General features: G+C 44.8%; 2 protein-coding genes across 2 annotated transcripts; both read left to right on the top strand.

The window, feature by feature from the left end:
• Positions 1-1,456: 1,456 nt before the first annotated feature.
• LOC144737766 (uncharacterized) lies at positions 1,457-2,980 on the top strand. The gene is given in 2 exon segments (XM_078620626.1): positions 1,457-1,614; positions 1,616-2,980. Coding segments are annotated over 2 exon segments (912 nt in total). The 5' UTR covers positions 1,457-1,480; the 3' UTR covers positions 2,394-2,980.
• Positions 2,981-9,872: 6,892 nt separating this feature from the next.
• Positions 9,873-25,087, top strand: LOC144737767 (uncharacterized). The gene is made up of 3 exons (XM_078620628.1): positions 9,873-9,932; positions 12,090-12,749; positions 23,148-25,087. Exons 2-3 carry the CDS (start codon positions 12,118-12,120, stop codon positions 24,097-24,099), a joined length of 1,584 nt encoding a protein of 527 aa, XP_078476754.1. The 5' UTR covers positions 9,873-9,932; positions 12,090-12,117; the 3' UTR covers positions 24,100-25,087.

The raw sequence follows: 25,087 nt of genomic DNA, 5'->3' as shown, positions 1-25,087 counted from the left end.
CACACAAACAAACAGATGTAATTTCTGCTTTATATTTAAGATAGCAGTTGTACCTGTTCTTCGCACGGATATGTATTGAAACTCCGAGAAGCCAATGGCTTCATTGGCCTGGAGGGAAGCGCCACCTAAAATCTCCCAGCACACTGAACAGCTGTAGAAGTACGGCGCGCGAAGAGCCATATGTATTCTTAGGTTTTTTCGGTAAAGTCACGTGACTTTACCGAAAAAAACCTAAGAATATGAATCCTTGCAGTCACGAAAGCTTCAAATCTAGAATTAAGAGCCATATGGTAGGGGTAAGCATTGCAGACCGCTTAACTCAGTTGTGATGCGGGTTGACACCACATACTTAATGGTCATTTACCACCCCCCCCCCCCCCCCCCAAAAAATACAAAAGTCTATTTTTATACTTTTTACATTGTGTACAGTATGGAACCTATCCACATGCCAAATTTCAAGTGTGTAGCATGTTGGGAAGTATGCTAGACATTTAGAACAGACACACGTATCCACACATTTCCTTTTTATATATATTAGATAAATGGGCATTTTGCGACCGCCACCGTGTGGCATATTATTACGTGCCAACAGACTTTATGAGAGGACAACAGTCCAAGTCCATAATTGGCAATAAGTAACGGCAAAGCAGTTGCAAGCGACTCACAGAATTGTGCGCAGTTGCGTCTACAGGACACGACTTCCCTGAAGGCATCACGTTCAGCGAGCGCAATGCCGATCACACGCGTCGAATAAAAAGCAAGGGACAAGTCCTTGCTTACTAACAACTCCTTACTTACTAACAACTCCTTACTTACTAACAACTCCTTACTAAAAACTATCATTTTTCATTACTGGAGGGGTTGCCCCCCTCCCTACCTGAAAATCCTGGCTCAGCCTCTGAGTGTGTGACAGTGTCAAGTTTGTGTTTGCAGTAAAGTCTATTAACTCTATTGAGCACGGACGTTATATCAAAACTATTTTTGTTTTCCTCTGGAACTCTTTGTAAGAATGAAGTCAGGATGTTATCACAGCACACGTGCAGCAGCTAAAGTCGGAACTGTTCATCCCAGCAATGAAGGACATCTGTGCCTGTCTTTACACCTCTTAGTTGCGATTTAACATTCATTTATGCATTTGTGCATAACACAAATATTATTATTTTCAACACCCTTTGCCATGTCAGCTGAATTTAGCTTTCATAAACATTTATTTTGAAGCCAGACAGCCAATATTGTGTGCTTGGAGTTTTGGGTTAACATTCATTTTGAAGATACGAGGGCTTCCAGGCATGTTTATGACCATTTGTCCTCTCATTGTGTGCCACTTTTTCACACTATCATAAATATCATAAATATATGAATAAGTATAGACGTGTAAGTCACGTGTTACTGTGTATATGCATTGATACTGATGTGTAGATGGTGTGGATATAACTTTTTCTCTTTCTGCAGCTGTCGCTTCCTCTGCAAAATTGGTCTGATGGAGCAAAGGCACTCGGCACGTTTCGGTGCAAAAAGGCAACAATGCGACCGGTGTACATACAGCACGGATCGTACTGAACATTTTACACGGCACCAGAGAACTCACACAGGAGAGAAACCCTTAAAGTGCCGTGTGTGGGAAGGCGTTTTCACAGTCAACTCATCTTGTAGCACACCAGAGAACACACACGGGAGAGAAACCCTTCAGGTGCAGTGTGTGTGGGAAGACGTTTGCACATTCATCTCGTCTTGTAACACACCAGAGAACTCACACGGGAGAGAAACCCTTCAAGTGCAGTGTGTGTGGGAAGACGTTTGCACAGTCATCTCCTCTTGTAACACACCAGAGAACACACACGGGAGAGAAACCTTTCAAGTGCAGTGTGTGTGGGAAGGCGTTTTCAGATCCATCAAATCTTGTAAAACACCAGAGAACACACACGGGAGAGAAGGCGTTTACACTTTCACCAAATCTTCAAACACACCAGAGATCACGCAAGCATCAGAAGATCCACAAGGAGTGGAGTCTGAAATCAGCTTGTGAAAGTCAAAGTGCCGCAATGAACCTATCCCTCATCAAACAAGAACCGGAAGAAAATCCCAGCTTGGACACTTTTAAAGGTATCGAGGTGAAATATGAAGAGGTGAAGGTGAAAAGTGAAGAAGTGATGGTGAAGAGCGTAGAAGTGAAGGTAAAATGTGAAGGTTCAACTCCAAAATCGGACCTTCACATCGATGGAGGCAACGTGAAGCAGGAGGAGAATTCTGACTGTGAGGCAGAGCGAGGCAACTCCCAGCAGTTTGTGGTTGGACTTCCTCCGAAACAATACAAAGTCAAATGGAGACCCGGGAGATGTGTAAGCCTGAGACGATGTCGCTCCAATAGATGCACCTTTGTCACAGGCCTTTAATGACAAGAATGTGAAGCTGACCACTCAATTTACTAGGTTCAACCTGCAGGGTAAGAGCGGCCAGTCTTTGTGGACCTGTGGGTTGGGTAGATCTCTAACCAGGAGCGAGAGCCAATAAGCTCCCAAGCATTCACTATGTTATCATAATTGCATTTATATATTGCTTGCTTAATCGCCTCTGGCAACTCGGAGTTTTGTATCGTATCTCTTTTCAAACACTCCAAGAGCATCCCCAAGTAGCAGCTGCCCCTGTGTGGCACAAGGTGGTGGCCCTACACTGGCCCTGCATGTGGACAAGAGCCTGTCAGTAGGGGGCGATGGTTGATGTGGCATCTCAGTTGTGGAGTTTGTAGGTAATGCTTAGAATTTGATATATTTTGACCCAGACGCCAGCATGCAATGGCCTACTCGTTTTGAATGGTGCATTAGTGTGTTGTACATACACTTAAGCAGATTTTGCATATTTTTAAAATTAGCTTCTTGTTAATGCGATGTAACCTAGTGCAGTAATTAAATTTTGTTAACATGCCTGTCAATAATTTAGACTGAATACTTGTCTGATTATATTCTTAGGTTTTTTCGGTAAAGTCAGGTAGGTAAAACATCAAAATTAATGAAAATAAAATAAAACAAAAATCACGACGTTTCGGAGGCAACACAAGTCTCCGTCATCAGGTGGGACCGACACAGCCGAATTAGCTGCATCACTTGATGCAGCTAATTCGGCTGTGACGGTCCCACCTGATGACGGAGACTTGTGTTGCCTCCGAAACGTCGTGATATTTGTTTTATTTTATTTTATTTTCATTAATTTTGATGTTTAACCTACGTGACTTTACCGAAAAAACCTAAGAATATGATTACTTGTCTGATTGTGTGCGTACATGTAACATTTTGTCTATAAGGGTCAAACATTGATTAAGTGATGTTAGGACAAAGTGTGTGTTTGGCAAGTAACCTGTACAGATAACTCAGGTGAGACTCATTGTTCTTGTGATACAGGTCAAAGGGTATTTTTGTGTTTTCAGGAAGCGTCTGCCTCTGGAGCAACTCATTGTCTTTGAAATAGCGAGCACACTCGGATCATTCATCAGTTACAAGGCATACCACTGAAAAGTTACACGTAGAGGAGATACATTCTCTACAACACGAATTATAATTTTGTATTACGTGTTGACGTAGATTTTGTCGAATTAGGACGAGAAATGGCCCTTGCTGATTAACGTCTGGATGTTGGCTACCATGGGTAGAAGCAAGCCTGACCACCTGCGGTGCCCCTCAACCATTTACGGCCTTGGTCCAGGAATGTCACGAAAATGTTTTCACACGAACGACGCATCCACGCAAGCTCCAGATGCCCTGTTTTGAAGTTTGAAAATAAAACAACTGAATTGTATTGTGTTTTGAATTAGATAATTGTATTTCTTCATTAAAAGCTTATTCATTGAAAACGATATTTCGTGTGAATTTTCTCTCGTCGTTAAGTAGATGGCCTTGCCGGGAATTCGGTTCGATGCGGACTTTCACCTGGTTGAGATCGCGGGATCGAGATAAGGCGACACAGAGCTGGTCGTGCCAGAAGACCGCCGTCTGCAGATCGATTCCAACGTGATCGAACGTCTGTCCCTGTGCTTCCGTCGTTCATGCAGGGGGCGCGTAGGTTTACATCGCCCCTTGAATGAAAATGACGGAATGTGCAGCGTTCGTCACGAAGTTGTGCGCTTATATGAAAGTATTGCCAGTGGGTTTTCAAACTAACTTCGTCTTACAGAAATCAATTTCGCGTGAGCCCACCGCATTACAACAATGCTCAGCTGAGCGAGGCGAGCCACGGTGGGGGGAGGGGGTCATCTCATCTTTGTCACGTGCCGTAGCTCACGTGACTTCTGCTGCGATAATGTCTGGATGTTTTCGCCTGAGGACGACCGCTCGTGTAGCGATCGAAACGTCATGATTTATTATTATTTTATTTTTTCTTCCTTCATGATTTTACTGAAATAACCAAGAAGAAGTATGAAAGACCTGTTGTCTGCTGATCTTGTTCATATCCGTGTACATCGATATCCCACATTACTTACACGTTCACACCACACACAATGAAATAAATTGAAACTAGAACGACTTCCGGGGATGGGCAAAGATCAAGGAATCTCTTACAATGGAGCGAGTTCAGTGTGTTCGAGTCAACATCTCTCTGTTCGCATCTGTGTCTCTCTCTCTGCCTGTGTCTCTCTATGTCGTCTGTGTGTTCCTCTTGTCTGTGTCTGTCCGCCTGTCTTGTCTGTCTGTGTGTGTCTGTCTATTAGCGTCTGTCCAACCGGAGTCAACGACTGTCAGTAGCAGCAGGTGCCCGTTCAACTCCCACGACTACACGCGACTCAAACTTGCTCCCAACACACAATGACAAAGATCTCCCATATAGCCTGGACAGAATGTCAGGGCAAGTGCTGTTAGCGAGCACCTAACACAAAGACAAAGATCCCCCGTATAGCCTGCACATAATGTTGGGGCAAGTGCTGTTAGTGAGTACCTAGGACAAAGACCCCCATATAGCCTGGACGGACTGTAGGGGCAAGTGCTGTTAGTGAGCACCTAACACAAACAGAAAGATCCCCCATATAGTCTTAACAGTTTCATTTCATTTATTTGGTATAGCCCTGTGAGCCATTCGGCTCTTGAATCGGGTGCAACCGCAACAAATAAAAAACAAAAACATGAACTAGAAAACATCTCAAAGTGACTATGCGCAAACAGAAAATTCCAGGGAAAAACTGCAAAGTCTTCCAGAAAAAAGCACCGTACACCCACGCTGTGCAAAAATCCCAGTGGGTTGCAAGTCAAACAACAACCACAAGACAACTTAGATTAAAGCCATCATTCGAACTCCGTACTACAACAAGCAAAATGGCAAAACCAAAAATCTTATTGAAATCACCAAAATAAAGCCATAAGAAATGTAACAGTGATCATAGGAACTGTGACCGAAATTTCACAATAAACGACACAAAACACGTACCACAAAACCCTGTAGCCATAGCTGGCTGCATGAGTCATCCACAACAGCAGGAGCATCAGTAGGAGTATAAAAACATTTCAAATGCACCTTTAAAGATCAAAGATGGAGAGCTCTGAAATCAGCTCGTATGCAGGTGCTCCGTGGATTGTTGCATTGCAAGAAAATTTGATGATGACAGCTTGGAGAGGCCTCCATCCAGCATTGGATTTAATTATGGTTGATAATTCACTGGTCAACACACTTTTTCTGGCATGAGGTATTCCAACGGTGTTAATGTAATTTTGGGGTGCTGATTCCAAATCTGGCATCAGTATTTGTCTATCACATCAGGTTTTTGAGATATCAAATATTGCGTTTTCAATAAAAACTGCAGAAGAAAAATATTAAATAAATGTGGATATCTACATAAAATTATATTATAAACACACTATCCAAAAAATACAGCACCATATCTTAACACTAAAGCAGTCACTGACTCGCAACAACTTGCAATCATAAGTGACAGAGTTCATTTCGGGTAAAATCAATGAAAATGGGGTATGCCGATAGCATAAAATGAGATGTGATAGAGCAAATCTGAGATCAGATTTGGAATCAGCACCCTGAAATTAGTATAAAACAGCTGCAAAAGTCCAGGCCAGAAAAAACATTTTTTTGTTGACCAGTGTAATGATGATGAACATGAATCTATAACTCAGCTTTGCCGTCCGTTTACTTAAAAGACTCGCCTGAGCTGTATCGCCACTAGGTGGCACCATATCACAATTTACTCCAAATCTGGCAATATGTTTAGGAGATAAATGAAAATGTCGAGGTCTGCGAGCCGGAAGAGGGCTTCGGGAGAGAGTTGGTGTAGCTTTGTTACTCCTTCATTGCAGGAACGAAGACTACAGTGGTTTACTATATGGTTTACTGTATTTACCGGGTAAGGTTGCCCTTTGGGTTTATTGCCGACGCAACTCAACAACATAACCAAGATAAGCGGGCTTCCTCACTGCTCCGAACGTGAACCAACGCTAACGGACGGCGCAGTAACAAGGATATGTCCTCGCGGCTAGGAACGGAAACGCACCATCCCTGCAGATCATTGCCAAAAACCTCGACTGCCGCGGGGACATCCCAAACAAATACAATCACAGTTGGAATGTTTCCATAAAAGCAAACCGTCCTGGATTGTTTAAAACTATTTCCAAAGACCACCATAAATGTTCCATTTCTCTATTAAATGTTCACCATTCATCTCCTCTGGTTAGTGATGTCAGACAAGCACTGTGACACACTGGGTGTGGCAGGACAAAGTGTCAAACTGTCAAGCGAGTGTAGCAGAGAGAAAGCCAACGAGTTTCCCTTGCCAAATGAATCTAACAAAAAAACGCACACAAAGTTGTAATGTTCGGGCCTTTTATAACCCTTGAACAAGATCAAAATTTACGTCTTGTTTGGGGAAGTGTGTCAGTTGTATAGGTCACAAGGCTATTAAAATTTATTCAACAAATTGTGCAACGCAACAGTAAATTCCACTCCACTTAGTGCAAGTGAAGGAGAATTTATTCCATCAAGCGGTAATATTTAACTCTTAGGTTATTTCCTTGTTGCCGTTGTTGTGATGGGAAATGAACAGAAACACATTCCTGCGGAGGGAGCTGGTAGGAACATTGGGTTGCTCGGTCAATGGCCAGGGTTAACGGCGGCGTGGTGTATTCCGCAAATATGCCCGACTGTGAGGGAGGGCACAAGCCGGCGTGAGTAGGTTAAACGTTTAGTTTTATAAGGGCACCACGGGGTGACCAGCCCCTCCCCACCCAGCCCCTCCCCACCCTCACCTCCCAGCCCCTCCCCACCCAGCCCCACCCTCCCCACCCCATCCAGCGCCTCCCTCGCCACCCAGCCCCTCCCTGCACGATGGACGGACGGACACAATAATTCCCTGTGGGCTGGTGTAACCAGGAGGTTCCAACCAGTATAACTTGTGCTACCTGCGGCAATGTCAAGTTTGCTGTCCTGGCTTCCATTGCTGCCACCAAAATCCAGCAGCTCATCTTCCCTCCCAAGATCCATCAAGTCGTGAGTCTGCAGCTGGGCCGACGCGGCTCTTGTGACTGCACCTGTTGACAACAGACCACCTGGTTGCAATCTCTGCCTGACATGAGCCACATCTGCAGACAGATCCCCACTGGAGTGGTTCCGGCGATAGGGAGGCAACAGACTGTAGGGGCAAGTGCTGTTAGCGAGCACCTATTAAGGGTGGGACGGCACACGAGGGGGTGGGTGGCCAGCACCACGCCCGGCCGCCTTTGTCTCCCCAGTGGCGATGTTGACACACCGCACCGGGTACTCGTTTGAGGCTGAATCGATGTAGGGGAGGCTCAGGACCGGTTCGGAAAGTCGTCACTGGCGGTGTTGGCCACGAGCGGGAATGGAACTCGGCTGGTCGGTGCGGAGCGCAGCGCTCACCACGACACTGCCGCTCCCCTTATGTCAACAAACTTGAACTCTGACCCCGCTCTCTGACGTCACCGCTCAGCGTGACCTCATCGGCGTCAAACGCTAGAGGGCGACGTACCTTGCTAGGGACGTCATGTCACTAAGATATTCACCCCACCCCTGACTGACGCGTCTTGTGCGTGACGTCATCTCCGCTCGGCCGCTGCCGATATCTGTTCCAGTGCCAATCCTTATTTGGGCAAAGCTACGCCTGGTGACTGGCGGCTCATTAACAAAATTTATTCGTGAAATCCATCGCCAGTTTATTGCGACGGGTTCAGCACCCGCGCCCCACTCCTCCGACGTATGGGCTGGGTTCATTAACATAATTTATTCGTGTTAAGACCAACTCATTGCGGAAAAGAGTGACGTCACCGCCTGTTGCCGCGTGGCTTCGCGAGGTAGCTGGAAGTTGCCGCTCCGCGTGTGAATTGAAATCCGAGGTGAGAAATTTTCATCGTGGTGGTGGTGGTGGTTGTTGTGGTGGTGGTGGTGGTTGTGCTGGTGGTTGTGGTGATGGTGGTGGTTGTGGTGGTGATGGTTGTGGTGGTGGTTGTGGTGGTGGTGGATGTGGTGGTGGTTGTGGTTGTTGTTTACCGAGGTAGAGCCTCGCTCTCTCTCGTAGGGATGTCAATTGAGTAGCAGCGAGCATGGAAGCGATGTACAGGTTGGAACTTTACAACGCGGGGCCTTGCCTCCTGCCCTCGCCAGATGGCGTTTGCTTCAATTCTCTCGCTTAGTTTAGCAATCTGTGGAAGAACGTAATCAGCCAGGCGATGCGTTAATTGTGTGTTGACCGACTCTGTGTTGTATTGCATTACATTTCCAAATTTTACAAAGTTTGTTTGATTAAGTGTGCTCTCTCTCTCTGTGTCCTCTACTGCAGTCACCAAACCTCCAAATCTCTCATTGACACAAGGCCGTAATTATAATATGTTATGATAATTATAATGTTATAAAAAATATAATGTTATAATAAATATAATATGTTATAATAATTATACTATGTTATAATAATTATAATAATCAAATATGCTAAAAATGACACCCCCCCCCCCCCAATATATTGCTATAAAAACATTTTTAAAAATAATAATTGCGATGCTATGTTAATAAAAACAACAATTTGCAAAACCTTGGCCATGAAATCTGGACTTGTATTCATATAACAATGCATAGATTTCTGTTTACATGATTGCGTTGTACTTCATGAATCCATAATCTCTGCCATTACATAATATGAAACAAGAAAAGGTAAAAAGAAAAAAACAGAGCAATGTAATACAATACACTATTAGACATTATTGTAAAGAATAAAGACAAATGACATCCCATGTGTTAGTGAACCTTAAAAAATATTTAAGTCATTAAATAGCAGGAAATTCGTTTTCAAATTTAGATATTTTTCTGGGGGGGGGGACCCCAGACCCCCTGGAAGATTTGGTCCCCCCCAATGTTGACTCCATGGCTACAGCCTTGCATTGACATGCTAATTTCTCTACCCCCCCCCCTCTCTCTATTTAAGGCCTCGACACAGAGGTGTTGTTTCTCTATGTGCCTATGTGTGTGTGTGTCTCTCTGTGTCTTTGTGTCATCTCTCTCTGCTTATGTGTCTGTCTATGTGTCTCCGTGTCTGTGTTTTGTCTCTCTCAAATTGAGAAATCTTTGGAAAAACGTAATTAACCAGGTGGGGTGTTGACTGTTATGTTACCCGACTCTCTATGGTATTGCATTACATTTCTAAGTTTACTGGGTTTGTTTTCTCTTTAATTTGTACCTGATGATGATTGCTTGTGTTGCAATCGTAACGTCGTATGCTATCATTTAATTAATTTATTTTTTCTACGTGACTTTACCGAAATAACCAAAGAGTTTCTTGCTTAAGTTTTAATTTCTCTGCACCTGGCTCGCTAATTTGTAACTTGGTTTTTATTTTAAATATTCACAGTTTTTTTGCATTTTTTAACAGGCCACGCCTGCTTGAGCTGCTGTACCACTCTTGTTTCCAGAAGCGACCTGCCCACAACAACAACAACAAGGTGAGGCTTGTCAACAGCGTGGCGGTGTTCACTCTAGACGCGTGGCGGTGTTCACTCTAGACGCGTGGCGGTGTTCACTCTAGACGCGTGGCGGTGTTCACTCTAGACGCGTGGCGGTGTTCACTCTAGACGCGTGGCGGTGTTCACTCCAGACGCGTGGTGGTGTTCACTCTCTACATGTGGAGGGGAAACCCGGGGATCGGGAAGGAAATCAACGCCACCACGCGGAGAGAGAGAGAGAGACTCGCAGTCTCGGCTGTGTTGATTGATCCTCAATGAATTACTTGGTGGAGTGAGGAAGCATTAATACTGAGCAGGTGAAGGTGGCCAGGTGTGGGTCTGGACACACCACCACCTGTGAACCATGCCAGTGTGTGACAGTGGTGGAGCCAGTGAGGGTAGGGTGGCACGTGCCCCTCCAACGATCTGATCGAAATCCATAATTTAGATCGGATCATTGGGGTTTATTACTAACTAGCTTCACTACCCGGCTTCGCCCGGGACTTGGATTCTTGTCTTGGATAAATTTCATATTCCCTCATCTTTCACTGAAAATCCCTGAAAAAAATGGATGCTTGCAAGAAAGAAAAAAGCCGAAACACATCAATTTACCTAAATCGGATGTTTTCACTCAAGGATATTCAACCTTAATCCACTTCTACGGAAGGTCGATTTTGGCAACTCGGGAAGGGAATGATGTGGCGAGTTGAAAATAGTCGCGTTCGCTTAGAAATTCCAGACGGCATAAGCTGTGAAAATTTCATGACGCCAGAGCTCAGCTTTGGAGAGTTTTTGCTGCTTCACACAAACAAGCAGATGTAATTTCTGCTTTATATTTAAGATAGCAGTTGTACCCGTTCTTCGCACGGATATGTATTGAAACTCCGAGAAGCCAATGGCTTCATCGGCCTGGAGGGAAGCGCCACCTAAAATCTCCCGACACACTGAACAGCTGTAGAAGTATGGCGCGCGAAGAGCCATATGCTTGGGGTAAGCATTGCAGACCGCTTAACTCAGTTGTGATGCGGGTTGACACCACATACTTTATGGTCATTTACCCCCCCCCCCCCCCCAAAAATACAAAAGTCTATTTTTATACTTTTTACATTGTGTACAGTATGGAACCTATCCACGTGCCAAATTTCAAGTGTCTAGCATGTTGGGAAGTATGCTAAACATTTAGAACAGACACACGTTTCCACACATTTCCTTTTTAGATATATATAAGATAAATGGGCATTTTGCAACCCCCACCGCCACCGTGTGGCATATTATTGCGTGCCAGGGACTTTATGAGAGGACAACAGTCCAAGTCCATAATTGGCAATAAGTAACGGCAAAGCAGTTGCAAGCGACTTACAGAATTGTGCGCAGTTGCGTCTACAGGACACGACTTCCCTGAAGGCATCACGTTCAGCGAGCGCAATGCCGATCACACGCGTCGAATAAAAAGCAAGGGACAAGTCCTTGCTTACTAACAACTCCTTACTTACTAACAACTCCTTACTTACTAACAACTATCATTTTTCATTACTGGAGGGGTTGCCCCCCTCCCTACCTGAAAATCCTGGCTCAGCCTCTGAGTGTGTGACAGTGTCAAGTTTGTGTTTGCAGTAAAGTCTATTAACTCTTGAGCACGGACGTTATATCAAAACAGTAGTTTATTTTTGTTTTCCTCTGGAACTCTTTGTAAGAATGGAGTCAGGAAGTTATCACAGCACACGTGCAGCAGCTTAAGTCGGAACTGTTCATCACAGCAATCAAGGACATCTGTGCCTGGCTTTACACCTCTTAGTTGCGATTGAACATTCATTTATGCATTTGTGCATAACACAAATATTATTATTTTCAACACCCTTTGCTATGTCAGCTGAATTTAGCTTTCATAAACATTTATTTTGAAGTCAGACAGCCAATATTGTGTGCTCGGAGTTTTGGGTTAACATTCATTTTGAAGATACGAGGGCTTCCAGGCATGTTTATGACCATTTGCCCTCTCATTGTGTGCCATAACAGCCCGTGTGATGAATTTGGGACACTTTTTCACGCTATCATAAATATATGAATAAGTATAGACGTGTAAGTCACGTGTTACTGTGTATATGCATTGATACTGATGTGTAGATGGTGTGGATATAACTTTTTCTCTTTCTGCAGCTGTCGCTTCCTCTACAGAATTGGTCTGATGGAGCAAAGGCACTCGGCACGTTTCGGTGCAAAAAGGCAACAATGCGACCGGTGTGCATACAGCACGGATCGTACTGAAAATTTGACACGGCACCAGAGAACTCACACAGGAGAGAAACCTTTCATGTGCAGTGTGTGTGGGAAGGCGTTTGCACAGTCATCTACTCTTGTAAAACACCAGAGAACACACACGGGAGAGAAACGCTTCAAGTGCAGTGTGTGTGGGAAGGCGTTTTCACAGTCAACTCATCTTGTAGCACACCAGAGAACACACACGGGAGAGAAACCCTTCAGGTGCACTCCGTGCGGGAAAGCGTTTTCAGATTCATCTTCTCTTCATGTACACCAGAGGACACACACGGGAGAGAAACCCTTCAAGTGCAGTGTGTGTGGGAAGTCGTTTGCACATTCATCTACTCTTGTAGCACACCAGAGAACTCACACGGGAGAGAAACCCTTCAAGTGCAGTGTGTGTGGGAAGGCGTTTTCACAGTCAACTCATCTTGTAGCACACCAGAGAACACACACGGGAGAGAAACCCTTCAGGTGCACTCCGTGCGGGAAAGCGTTTTCAGATTCATCTTCTCTTCATGTACACCAGAGGACACACACGGGAGAGAAACCCTTCAAGTGCAGTGTGTGTGGGAAGTCGTTTGCACATTCATCTACTCTTGTAACACACCAGAGAACACACACGGGAGAGAAGGCATTTACACTTTCACCAAATCTTCAAAAACACCAGAGATCACGCAAGCATCAGAAGATCCACAAGGAGTGGAGTCTGAAATCAGCTTGTGAAAGTCAAAGTGCCGCAATGAGCCTATCCCTCATCAAACAAGAGCCGGAAGAAAATCCCAGCTTGGGCACTTTTAAAGGTATCGAGGTGAAATATGAAGAGGTGAAGGTGAAATGTGAAGAAGTGATGGCGAAGAGCGCAGAAGTGAAGGTAAAATGTGAAGATGAAGGTTCAACTCCAAAATCGGACCTTCACATCGATGGAGGCAACGTGAAGCAGGAGGAGAATTCTGACTGTGAGGCAGAGCGAGGCAACTCCCAGCAGTTTGTGGAAGTGGAGGTGTGGGTGGACTTCCTCTGAGACAATACAAAGTCAAATGGAGACCCGGGAGATGTGTAAGCTTGAGACGATGTCCCTCCAATAGATGCTCCTTTGTCACAGGCCTTTAATGACAAGAATGTGAAGTTGTTGAACACTCAATTCCTAGGTTCAATCTGCAGGGTAAGAGCGGCCCGTCTTTGTGGACCTAATGGTTGCGTAGATCTGTAATCAGGAGCGAGAGCCAATAAGCTCCCAAGCATTCACTATGTTATCATAATTGCATTTATGTTGTACTGGATTTATTGCCTCGGCAATTCGGAGTTTTGTATCGTATCTCTTTTCAAACACTCGAAGAGCATCCCCAAGTAGCAGCTGCCCCTGTGTGGCACAAAGTGGTGGCCCTGCACCGGCCTGCATGTGGACAAGAGCCTGTCAGTAGGGGGCGATGGTTGATGTGGCATCTCAGTTGTGGAGTTTGTAGATATTGTTTTTAGAATTTGCTACATTTTGACCCAGGCGCCAGCATGCAATGACCTACTCCTTTTGAATGGCACCATAGTATGTTGTACATACACTGTTAAGCAGACGGTGCGTATTTTTTTAAAATAGCTTCTTGTTAATGCGATGTAACCTGATGCAGCATATTCTTGGTTCTTTCGGTAAAGTCACTTAGAAGGGAAATAATAAAAAAATAATAAGCATATTTTAGTTTTCTTTTATTTTTTTTATAATTTCCCTTGACTTCACCGAAAGAACCAAGAATATAAATCCCTGCAGTCACGAAAGCTTTAAATCAAAATCTGATGCAGTATATTTCAGTGCAGTTATTCAATGTTGTTAATATGCCTGTCAATAAGTTAGAATGAATACTTGTCTGATGGTGTGCGTACATGTAACATGTTGTCTATAAGGGTCAAACATTGAATAAGTCATGTTAGGACAAAGTGTGTTTTGCAAGTAACCTGTACAGATCACTCAGGTGAGACTCATTGTTGTTGTAATACAGGCCAAAGGGTACTTTTGTGTTTTCAGGAAGCGTCTGCCTCTGGAGCAACTCATTGTCTACGAAATAGCGAGCACACTCGGATCATTCATCAGTTACAAGGCATACCACTCAAAAGTTACACGTAGAGGAGATACATTCTCTACAACACGAATTATAATTTTGTATTACGTGTTGACGTAGATTTTGTTGAATTAGGACGAGAAATGGTCCTTGCTGATTAACGGTCTGGATGTTGACAACTATGGGTTGAAGCAAGCCTGACCGCCTGCGGTGCCCCTCACAACCATTTACGGCCTTGGGCCAGGAAAGTCACGAAAAAAATTGCACACGAACGACGCATTCACACAAACTCCTGATGCTCCGTTTTGAAGTTTTAAAATGAAACAACTTTTAATTGTATTATGTTTAGAATTTTATGATTGTATTTCTTCATTAAAAGCTTTTATCATTTTACATCTGGACGACTTAATTGAAAACATTTCGTGTGAATTTTCTCTCGTCGTTAAGTAGATTGCCTTGCTGGGGATTCGGTTCGATGCGGACTTTCACCTTGTTGGGATCGCGGGATCGAGATGAGGCGACACAGAGCTGGCCGAGCGAGAAGACTGCCGTCTGCAGATCGATTCCAACGTGATCGAACGTCTGTCCCTGCGCTTCCATAGTTCATGCAGGGGGCGAGTAGGTTTGCAGCGCCCCCTGCATGAAAACGACGGAAAGTGCAGCTTTCATCACAGATGAAGTTGTGCGCTTATGTGAAAGAGTATCGCCAGTGGGTTTTCAAAGTACCTTCGTCTTACAGAAATCAATTTCGCGTTAGCCCACCGCATTAAAACAATGCTCAACTGAGCGGGGCGAGCCACGGTAGGGGGGGGGTCACCTTTTCTTTGTCACGTGCCGTAGTTCACGTGACTTCTGCCGCGACAACGTCTGGATGTTTTCGCCTGAGGATGACCGCTCGTGTTGCGATCGAAGCGTCGTGATTGATTTATTGTTTTATTTTTTATAACTTCGTGACTTTACTGAAAGAACCAAAAAGTATGAAAGACGTCTTGTCTGCTGATCTTGTTCATATCCGTGTACATCGATATCCCACATTGCTTACACGTTCACACCACACACAATGAAATAGAAACTAGAACGACTTCCGGGGATGTGCAAAGATCGAGGAATCTCTTTCAATGGAGCGAGTTCAGTGTGTTCGATTTAATATCTCTCTGTCCGTCTGTGTCTCTGTTCGCCTCTGTGTGTCTCTCTCTGCCTGTCTCTGTGTCTCTGTGTCTATGTCGTCTCTGTATCCTCTTGTCTGTGTCTGTCTATCAGCGTCTGTCAAACCGGAGTCAACGACTGTCAGTAGCAGCAGGTGCCCGTTCAACTCCCACGACTACACGCGACTCAAACTTGCTCCCAACACACAATGACAAAGATCTCCCATATAGCCTGGACAGAATGTCAGGGCAAGTGCTGTTAGCGAGCACCTAACACAAAGACAAAGATCCCCCGTATAGCCTGCACATAATGTTGGGGCAAGTGCTGTTAGTGAGTACCTAGGACAAAGACCCCCATATAGCCTGGACGGACTGTAGGGGCAAGTGCTGTTAGCGAGCACCTAACACAAACAGAAAGATCCCCCATATAGTCTTAACAGTTTCATTTCATTTATTTGGTATAGTCCTGTGAGCCATTCGGCTCTTGAATCGGGTGCAAACGCAACAAATAAAAAACAAAAACATGAACTAGAAAACATCTCAAAGTGACTATGCGCAAACAGAAAATTCCAGGGAAAAACTGCAAAGTCTTCCAGAAAAAAGCACCGTACACCCACGCTGTGCAAAAATCCCAGTGGGTTGCAAGTCAAACAACAACCACAAGACAACTTAGATTAAAGCCATCATTCGAACTCCGTACTACAACAAGCAAAATGGCAAAACCAAAAATCTTATTGAAATCACCAAAATAAAGCCATAAGAAATGTAACAGTGATCATAGGAACTGTGACCGAAATTTCACAATAAACGACACAAAACACGTACCACAAAACCCTGTAGCCATAGCTGGCCGCATGAGTCATCCACAACAGCAGGAGCATCAGTAGGAGTATAAAAACATTTCAAATGCACCTTTAAAGATCAAAGATAGAGAGCTCTGAAATCAGCTCGTATGCAGGTGCTCCGTGGATTGTTGCATTGCAAGAAAATTTGATGATGACAGCTTGGAGAGGCCTCCATCCAGCATTGGATTTAATTAAGGTTGATAATTCACTGGTCAACACACTTTTTCTGACATGAGGTATTCCAACGGTGTTAATGTAATTTTGGGGTGCTTATTCCAAATCTGGCATCAGTTTTTGTCTATCACATCAGGTTTTTGAGATATCAAATATTGCGTTTTCAATAAAAACTGCAGAAGAAAAATATTAAATAAATGTGGATATCTACATAAAATTATATTATAAACACTATCCTAAAAATACAGCACCATATCTTAACACTAAAGCAGTCACTGACTCGCAACAACTTGCAATCATAAGTGACAGAGTTAATTTCGGGTAAAATCAATGAAAATGGGGTATGCCGATAGCATAAAATGAGATGTGATAGAGCAAATCTGAGATCAGATTTGGAATCAGCACCCTGAAATTAGTCTAAAACAGCTGCAAAAGTCCAGGCCAGAAAAAAACATTTTTTTGTTGACCAGTGTAATGATGATGAACATGAATCTATAACTCAGCTTCGCCGTCCGTTTACTTAAAAGACTCGCCTGAGCTGTATCGCCACTAGGTGGCACCATATCACAATTTACTCCAAATCTGGCAATATGTTTAGGAGATAAATGAAAATGTCGAGGTCTGCTAGCCAGAAGAGGGCTTCGGGAGAGAGTTGGTGTAGCTTTGTTATTCCTTCATTGCAGGAACGAAGACTACAGTGGTTTACTATATGTTTTACTGCATTCACCGGGTAAGGTTGCCCTTTGGGTTTATTGCCGACGCAACTCAACAACATAAGCAAGATAAGCGGGCTTCCTCACTGCTCCGAACGTGAACCAACGCTAACGGACGGCGCAGTAACAAGGATATCCCCTCGCGGCTAGGAACGGAAACGCACCATCCCTGCAGATCATTGCCAAAAACCTCGACTGCCGCGGGGACATCTCAAACAAATACAATCACAGTTGGAATGTTTCCATAAAAGCAAACCGTCCTGGATTGTTTAAAACTATTTCCAAAGACCACCATAAATGTTCTATTTCTCTATTAAATGTTCACCATTCATCTTCTCTGGTTAGTGATGTCAGACAAGCACTGTGACACACTGGGTGTGGCAGGACAAAGTGTCAAACTGTCAAGCGAGTGGAGCAGAGAGAAAGCCAACGAGTTTCCCTTGCCAAATGAATCTAACCAAAAAAACGCACACAGAGTTGTAATGTTCGGGCCTATAATAACCCTTGAACAAGATCAAAATTTACGTCTTGTTTGGGGTGGTGTGTCAGTTGTAAAGGTCACAAGACTATCACAATTTGTTCAACACATTGTGCAACGCAACAGTAAATTCCACTCCACTTAGTGCAAGTGAAGGAGAATTTATTCCATCAAGCGGTAATATTTAACTCTTGGGTTATTTCCTTGTTGCCGTTGTTGTGATGGGAAATGAACAGAAACACATTCCTGCGGAGGGAGCTGGTAGGAACATAGGGTTGCTCGGTCAATGGCCAGGGTCAACGGCGGCGTGGTGTATTCCACAAATATGCCCGACTGTGAGGGAGGGCACAAGCCGGCGTGATTAGGTTAAACGTTGAGTTTTATAAGGGCACCACGGGGTGACCAGCCCCTCCCCACCCAGCACCTCCCCACCCTCACCTCCCAGCCCCTCCCCACCCAGCCACACACTCCCCACCCCATCCAGCGCCTCCCTCGCCACCCAGCCCCTCCCTGCACGACGGACGGACGGACACAATAATTCCCTGTGGGCTGGTGTAACCAGGAGGTTCCTACCAGTATAACTTGTGCTACCTGCGGCAAATTTAAAGTTTGCTGTCCTGGCTTCCATTGCTGCCACCAAAATCCAGCAGCTCATCTTCCCACCCAAGATCCATCAAGTCGTGAGTCTGCAGCTGGGCCGACGCGGCTCTTGTGACTGCACCTGTTGACAACGGACCACCTGGTTGCAATCTCTGCCTGACATGAGCCACATCTGCAGACAGATCCCCACTGGAGTGGTGCCGGCGATAGAGAGGCAACAGACTGTAGGGGCAAGTGCTTTTAGCGAGCACCTATTAAGGGTGGGACGGCACACGAGGGAGGGGGTGGGTGGCCAGCACCACGCCCGGCCGCCTTTGTCTCCCCAGTGGCGATGTTGACACACCGCACCGGGTACTCGTTTGAGGCTGAGTCGACGTAGGGGAGGCTCAGGACCGGTTCGGAAAGTCGTCACTGGCGGTGTTGGCCACGAGCGGGAATGGAACTCGGCTGGTCGGTACGGAGCGCAGCGCTCACCACGACACTGCCGCTCCCCTTCTGTCAACAAACTTGAACTCCGACCCCGCTCTCTGATGTCACCGCTCAGCGTGACCTCATCGGCGTCAAACGCCAGGGGGCGGTGTGCCTCGCTAGTGACGTCATGTCACCAAGGTATTCACCCCACCTCCGACTAACGCGCTCTTGAGCGTGACGTCACCTCTTCTTGGCCGCTGCCGATATCTGTACCAGTACCAATCCTTATTTGGGCAAAGCTACGCCCGGTGACTGGCGGCTCATTAACATAATTTATTCGTGAAAGTTGCCGCGAGTTTATTGCGACGTGTTCAGCATCTGTACCCCATCCATCCACGTGTGAGCCGGGCTCATTTACATTATTTATTTAAGTTACAGAGCCGCTCGATGTGCGAGGGGACTGTCTTGTACCCCGGAAGTGACGTCACGGCTTGCTGCGCGTGGCGTCGCGAGGTAGCTGGAAGTTGCCGCTCCGCGTGTGAACTGAAATCCGAGGTGAGAAATTTTCATCGTGGTGGTGGTTGTAGTGGTTGTTGTGGTGGTTGTGGTTGTGGAGGTGGTGGTGATGATGATGGTGGTGGTGGTGATGGTGGTGGTGGTGATGGTGGTGGTTGTGGTTGTGGTGGTGGTTGTTGTGGTGATGGTGGTGGTTGTGGTGGTGGTTGTGGTGGTGGTTGTGGTGGTGTTGTGGTGGTGGTGGTGGTTGTGGTGGTGGTGTTGTGGTGGTTGTTGTGGTGGTCGTTGTGGTGGTGGTGGTGGTGGTTGTGGTGGTGTTGTGGTGGTGTTGTGGTGGTGGTGGTTGTGGTGGTGGTTATGGTGGTGGTTATGGTGGTGGTGGTGATGATGATGGTGGTGGTGGTTGTTCAGGTTGCGGTGGTTGTGGTGGTAGTTGTGGTTGTTGTTGTGTACCGAGGTAGAGCCTCGCTCTTTCTCTTGTTGGGATGTCAATTGAGTAGCAGCGAGCATGGAAGCGATGTCCAGGTTGGAACTTTACAACGCGGGGCCTTGCCTCCTGCCCTCGCCTGATCGCGTCTGCTTCAATTATCTCGCTTAGTTTAGCAATCTTTGGAAGAACGTAATCAGCCAGGCTATGCATTAATTGTGTGTTGACAAACTCTGTTTTGCATTGAATTACATTTCCAAACTTTTACATAGTTTGTTTGATTAAGTGTGCTCTCTTTCTGTGCAGTCACCAAACCTCCAAATCTCTCATTGACACGTAATATGTTATAATAATTATAATATGTTATAATTATAATGTTATAATAATTATAATTTGTTATAATACTTATAATAATCAAATATGCCCCTCCAATTTATTGTTATAAAAATCTTCTTAAAAATAATAATTGTGATGCTATGTTAATAAAAACAACAATTTGCTAAACCTTGGCCACGAAATCTGGACTTGTCTTCATATAACAATGCATAGATTTCTGTTTATATGATTGCGTTGTACTTTATGAATCCCTAATCTCTGCCATTACACACTATGAAACAAGAAAAGGTAAAAAAGAAAAAAACAGCAATGTAATACAATACAATATTAGATATTATTGTAAAGAATAAAGACAAATTGCATCCCATGTGTTAGTGAACTTTAAATAGCAGGAAATTAGTTTTCAAATTTAGATATTTTTCTGGGGGGGGGGGGGGACCCCAGACCCCCTGGAAGATTTGGTCCCCCCCAATGTTGACTCCATGGCTACAGCCTTGCATTGACAGGCCTCGACACAGAGGTGTTGTTTATCTGTGTGCCTGTGTGTGTGTCTCTCTGTGTGTCTATGTGTGTGTCTCTCTCTATTTTTCTCTGTCATCTCTCTGTGTGTCTATGTGTGTGTGTCTCTCTCTATTTGTCTCTGTGTCTCTCTCTGTGTCTCTGTGTTATCTCTCCCTGTCTGTGTCTCCGTGTCTGTGTTTTGTCTCTCTCTCAAATTGAGCAATCTTTGGAAGAACGTGATCAACCAGGTGGGGTGTTGACTGTTTTGTTAGCTGACTCTCTGTGTTTTATTGCATTACATTTCTAAGTTTACTGGGTTTGTTTTCTCTTTAATTAGTACCTGATGATGATTGCTTGTGTTGCAATCGAAACGTCACATGCTATTATTTAATGTATTTATTTATTCTACGTGACTTTCCTGAAAGAACCAAAGAGTATCTTGCTTAAGTTTTAATTTCTCTTCACCTGGCTCGTTACTTTGTAACTTTGTTTTATTTTAAATATTCACAGTTTTCTTTTTTCATTTTTTACCAGGCCACGCCCGCTTGAGCTGCTGTACCGCTCTTGTTTTCAGAAGCGACCTGCCCACAACAACAACAACAAGGTGAGGCTTGTCAACAGCGTGGCGGTGTTCACTCTAGACACGTGGCGGTGTTCACTCTAGACGCGTGGCGGTGTTCACTCTAGACGCGTGGCGGTGTTCACTCTAGACGCGTGGCGGTGTTCACTCTCTACATGTGGAGGGGAAACCCGGAGATCGGGAAGGAAATCAACGCCACCACGGGGAGAGAGAGAGAGAGACACGCAGTCTCGGCTGTGTTGATTGATCCTCAATGAATTACTTGGTGGAGTGAGGAAGCATTAATACTGAGCAGGTGAAGGTGGCCAGGTGTGGGTCTGGACACACCACCACCTGTGAACCATGCCAGTGTGTGACAGTGGTGGAGCCAGTGGGGGTAGGGTGGCACGTGTCCCCCCTACGATCTGATCGAAATCCATAATTTAGATCGGATCATTGGGGTTTATTACTAACTAGCTTCACTACCCGGCTTCACCCGGGACTTGGATTCTTGTCTTGGATAAATTTCAAATTTCATATTCCCTCATCTTTCACTGAAAATCCCTGAAAAAAATTGATGCTTGCAAGAAAGAAAAAAGCCGAAACACATCAATTTACCTAAATCGGATGTTTTCACTCAAGGATATTCAACCTTAATCCACTTCTATGGAAGGTCGATTTTGGCAACTCGCGTTCGCTTAGAAATTCCAGACGGCATAAGCTGTGAAAATTTCATGACGCCAGAGCTCAGCGTTGGAGAGTTTTTGCTGCTTCACACAAACAAACAGATGTAATTTCTGCTTTATATTTAAGATAGCAGTTGTACCCGTTCTTCGCACGGATATGTATTGAAACTCCGAGAAGCCAATGGCTTCATAAGCCTGGAGGGAAGCGCCACCTAAAATCTCCCGGCACACTGAACAGCTGTAGAAGTACGGCGCGCGAAGAGCCATATGTATTCTTAGGTTTTTTCGGTAAAGTCACGTGACTTTATCGAAAAAAACCTAAGAATATGAATCCTTGCAGTCACGAAAGCTTCAAATCTAGAATTAAGAGCCATGTGGTAGGGGAAAGCATTGCAGACCGCTTAACTCAGTTGTGATGTGGGTTGACACCACATACTTCATGGTCATTTTGCGACCGCCACCGTGTGGCATATTATTACGTGCCAGGGACTTTATGAGAGGACAACAGTCCAAGTCCATAATTGGCAATAAGTAACGGCAAAGCAGTTGCAAGCGACTCACGGAATTGTGCGCAGTTGCGTCTACAGGACACGACTTCCCTGAAGGCATCACGTTCAGCGAGCGCAATGCCGATCACACGCGTCGAATAAAAAGCAAGGGACAAGTCCTTGCTTACTAACAACTCCTTACTTACTAACAACTCCTTACTTACTAACAACTATCATTTTTCATTACTGGAGGGGTTGCCCCCCTCCCTACCTGAAAATCCTGGCTCAGCCTCTGAGTGTGTGACAGTGTCAAGTTTGTGTTTGCAGTAAAGTCTATTAACTCTATTGAGCACGGACGTTATATCAAAACAGTTGTTTATTTTTGTTTTCCTCTGGAACTCTTTGTAAGAATGGAGTCAGGAAGTTATCACAGCACACGTGCATCAGCTAAAGTCGGAACTGTTCATCACAGAAATCAAGGACATCTGTGCCTGGCTTTACACCTCTTAGTTGCGATTGAACATTCATTTATGCATTTGTGCATAACACAAATTATTATTATCAACACCCTTTGCTATGTGAGCTGAATTTAGCTTTCATAAACATTTATTTTGAAGCCAGACAGCCAATATTGTGTGCTTGGAGTTTTGGGTTAACATTCATTTTGAAGATACGAGGGCTTCCAGGCATGTTTATAACCATTTGCCCTCTCATTGTGTGCCATAACAGCCCGTGTGATGAATTTGGGACACTTTTTCACGCTATCATAAATATATGAATAAGTATAGACGTGTAAGTCACGTGTTACTGTGTATATGTATTGATACTGATGTGTAGATGGTGTGGATATAACTTTTTCTCTTTCTGCAGCTGTCGCTTCCTTTGCAGAATTGGTCTGATGGAGCAAAGGCATTCGGCACATTTCGGTGCAAAAAGGCAACAATGCGACCGGTGTGCGTACAGCACGGATCGTACTGAAAATTTTACACGGCACCAGAGAACTCACACAGGAGAGAAACCCTAAAGGTGCAGTGTGTGTGGGAAGGCGTTTTCACAGTCAACTCATCTTGTAGCACACCAGAGAACACACACGGGAGAGAAACCCTTCAGGTGCACTCCGTGCGGGAAGGCGTTTTCAGATTCATCTTCTCTTCATGTACACCAGAGAACACACACAGGAGAGAAACCCTTCAAGTGCAGTGTGTGTGGGAAGACGTTTGCACATTCATCTCATCTTGTAACACACCAGAGAACTCACACGGGAGAGAAACCCTTCAAGTGCAGTGTGTGTGGGAAGACGTTTGCACAGTCATCTCCTCTTGTAACACACCAGAGAACTCACACGGGAGAGAAACCCTTCAAGTGCAGTGTGTGTGGGAAGACGTTTGCACAGTCATCTCCTCTTGTAACACACCAGAGAACACACACGGGAGAGAAACCTTTCAAGTGCAGTGTGTGTGGGAAGGCGTTTGCACAGTCATCAAATTTTCAAAGACACCAGAGAACACACACGGGAGAGAACCCTTTCAAGTGCAGTGTGTGTGGGAAGGCGTTTGTACAGTCATCACATTTTCAAAGACACCAGAGAACACACAAGCATCAGAAGATCCACAAGGAGTGGAGTCTGAAATCAGCTTGTGATCGTCAAAGTGCTGCAATGAGCCCATCCCTCATCAAACAAGAACTGGAAGAAAATCCCAGCTTGGACACTTTTAAAGGAATCGAGGTGAAATATGAAGAGGTGAAGGTGAAATGTGAAGAAGTGATGGTGAAGAGCGTAGAAGTGAATGTAAAATCTGAAGATGAAGGTTCAACTCCAAAATCGGACGTTCACATCGATGGTGGCAACGTGAAGCAGGAGGAGAATTCTGACTGTGAGGCAGAGCGAGGCAACTCCCAGCAGTTTGTGGAAGTGGAGGTGTGGGTGGACTTCCTCCGAGATAATACAAAGTCAAATGGGGACCCGGGAGATGTGTAAGCTTGAGACGATGTCGCTCCAATAGATGCTCCTTTGTCACAGGCCTTTAATGACAAGAATGTGAAGTTGAACACTCGGTTCCTAGGTTCAACCTGCAGGGTAAGAGCGGCCAGTCTTTGTGGACCTGTGTAGCAGCTGCCCCTGTGTGGCACAAGGTGGTGGCCCCGCACCGGCCTGCATGTGGACAAGAGCCTGTCAGTAGGGGGCGATGGTTGATGTGGCATCTCAGTTGTGGAGTTTGTAGGTAATGCTTAGAATTTCATATATTTTGACCCCGACGCCAGCATGCAATGGCCTACTCGTTTTGAATGGTGCATTAGTATGTTGTACATACACTTAAGCAGATTTTACATATTTTTTTAAATTAGCTTCTTGTTAATGCGATGTAACCTAGTGCAGTAATTAAATTTTGTTAACATATCTGTCAATAATTTAGACTGAATACTTGTCTGATTGTGTGTGTACATGTAACATTTTGTCTATAAGGGTCAAACATTGATTAAGTGATGTTAGGACAAAGTGTGTGTTGGGCAAGTAACCTGTACAGATAACTCAGGTGAGACTCATTGTTCTTGTGATACAGGTCAAAGGGTATTTTTGTGTTTTCAGGAAGCGTCTGCCTCTGGAGCAACTCTCATTGTCTTTGAAATAGCGAACACACTCGGATCATTCATCAGTTACAAGGCACACCACTAAAAAGTTACACGTAGAGGAGATACATTCTCTACAACACGAATTATAATTTTGTATTACGTGTTGACGTAGATTTTGTCGAATTAGGACGAGAAATGGTCCTTGCTGATTAACGTCTGGATGTTGGCTACCATGGGTTGAAGCAAGCCTGACCGCCTGCGGTGCCCCTCACAACCATTTATGGCCTTGGGCCAGGAAAGTCACAAACAAAATTGTGCACGAACGATGCATTCACACAAACTCCTGATGCTCCGTTTTGAAGTTTTAAAATGAAACAACTTTTAATTGTATTATG

This window comes from Lampetra planeri, chromosome 73 (genome assembly GCF_965212315.1).
Source record: "Lampetra planeri chromosome 73, kcLamPlan1.2.h2, whole genome shotgun sequence".
Lineage (NCBI taxonomy): Eukaryota > Metazoa > Chordata > Hyperoartia > Petromyzontiformes > Petromyzontidae > Lampetra > Lampetra planeri.
This window is presented reverse-complemented; position numbering and strand designations above follow the sequence as displayed.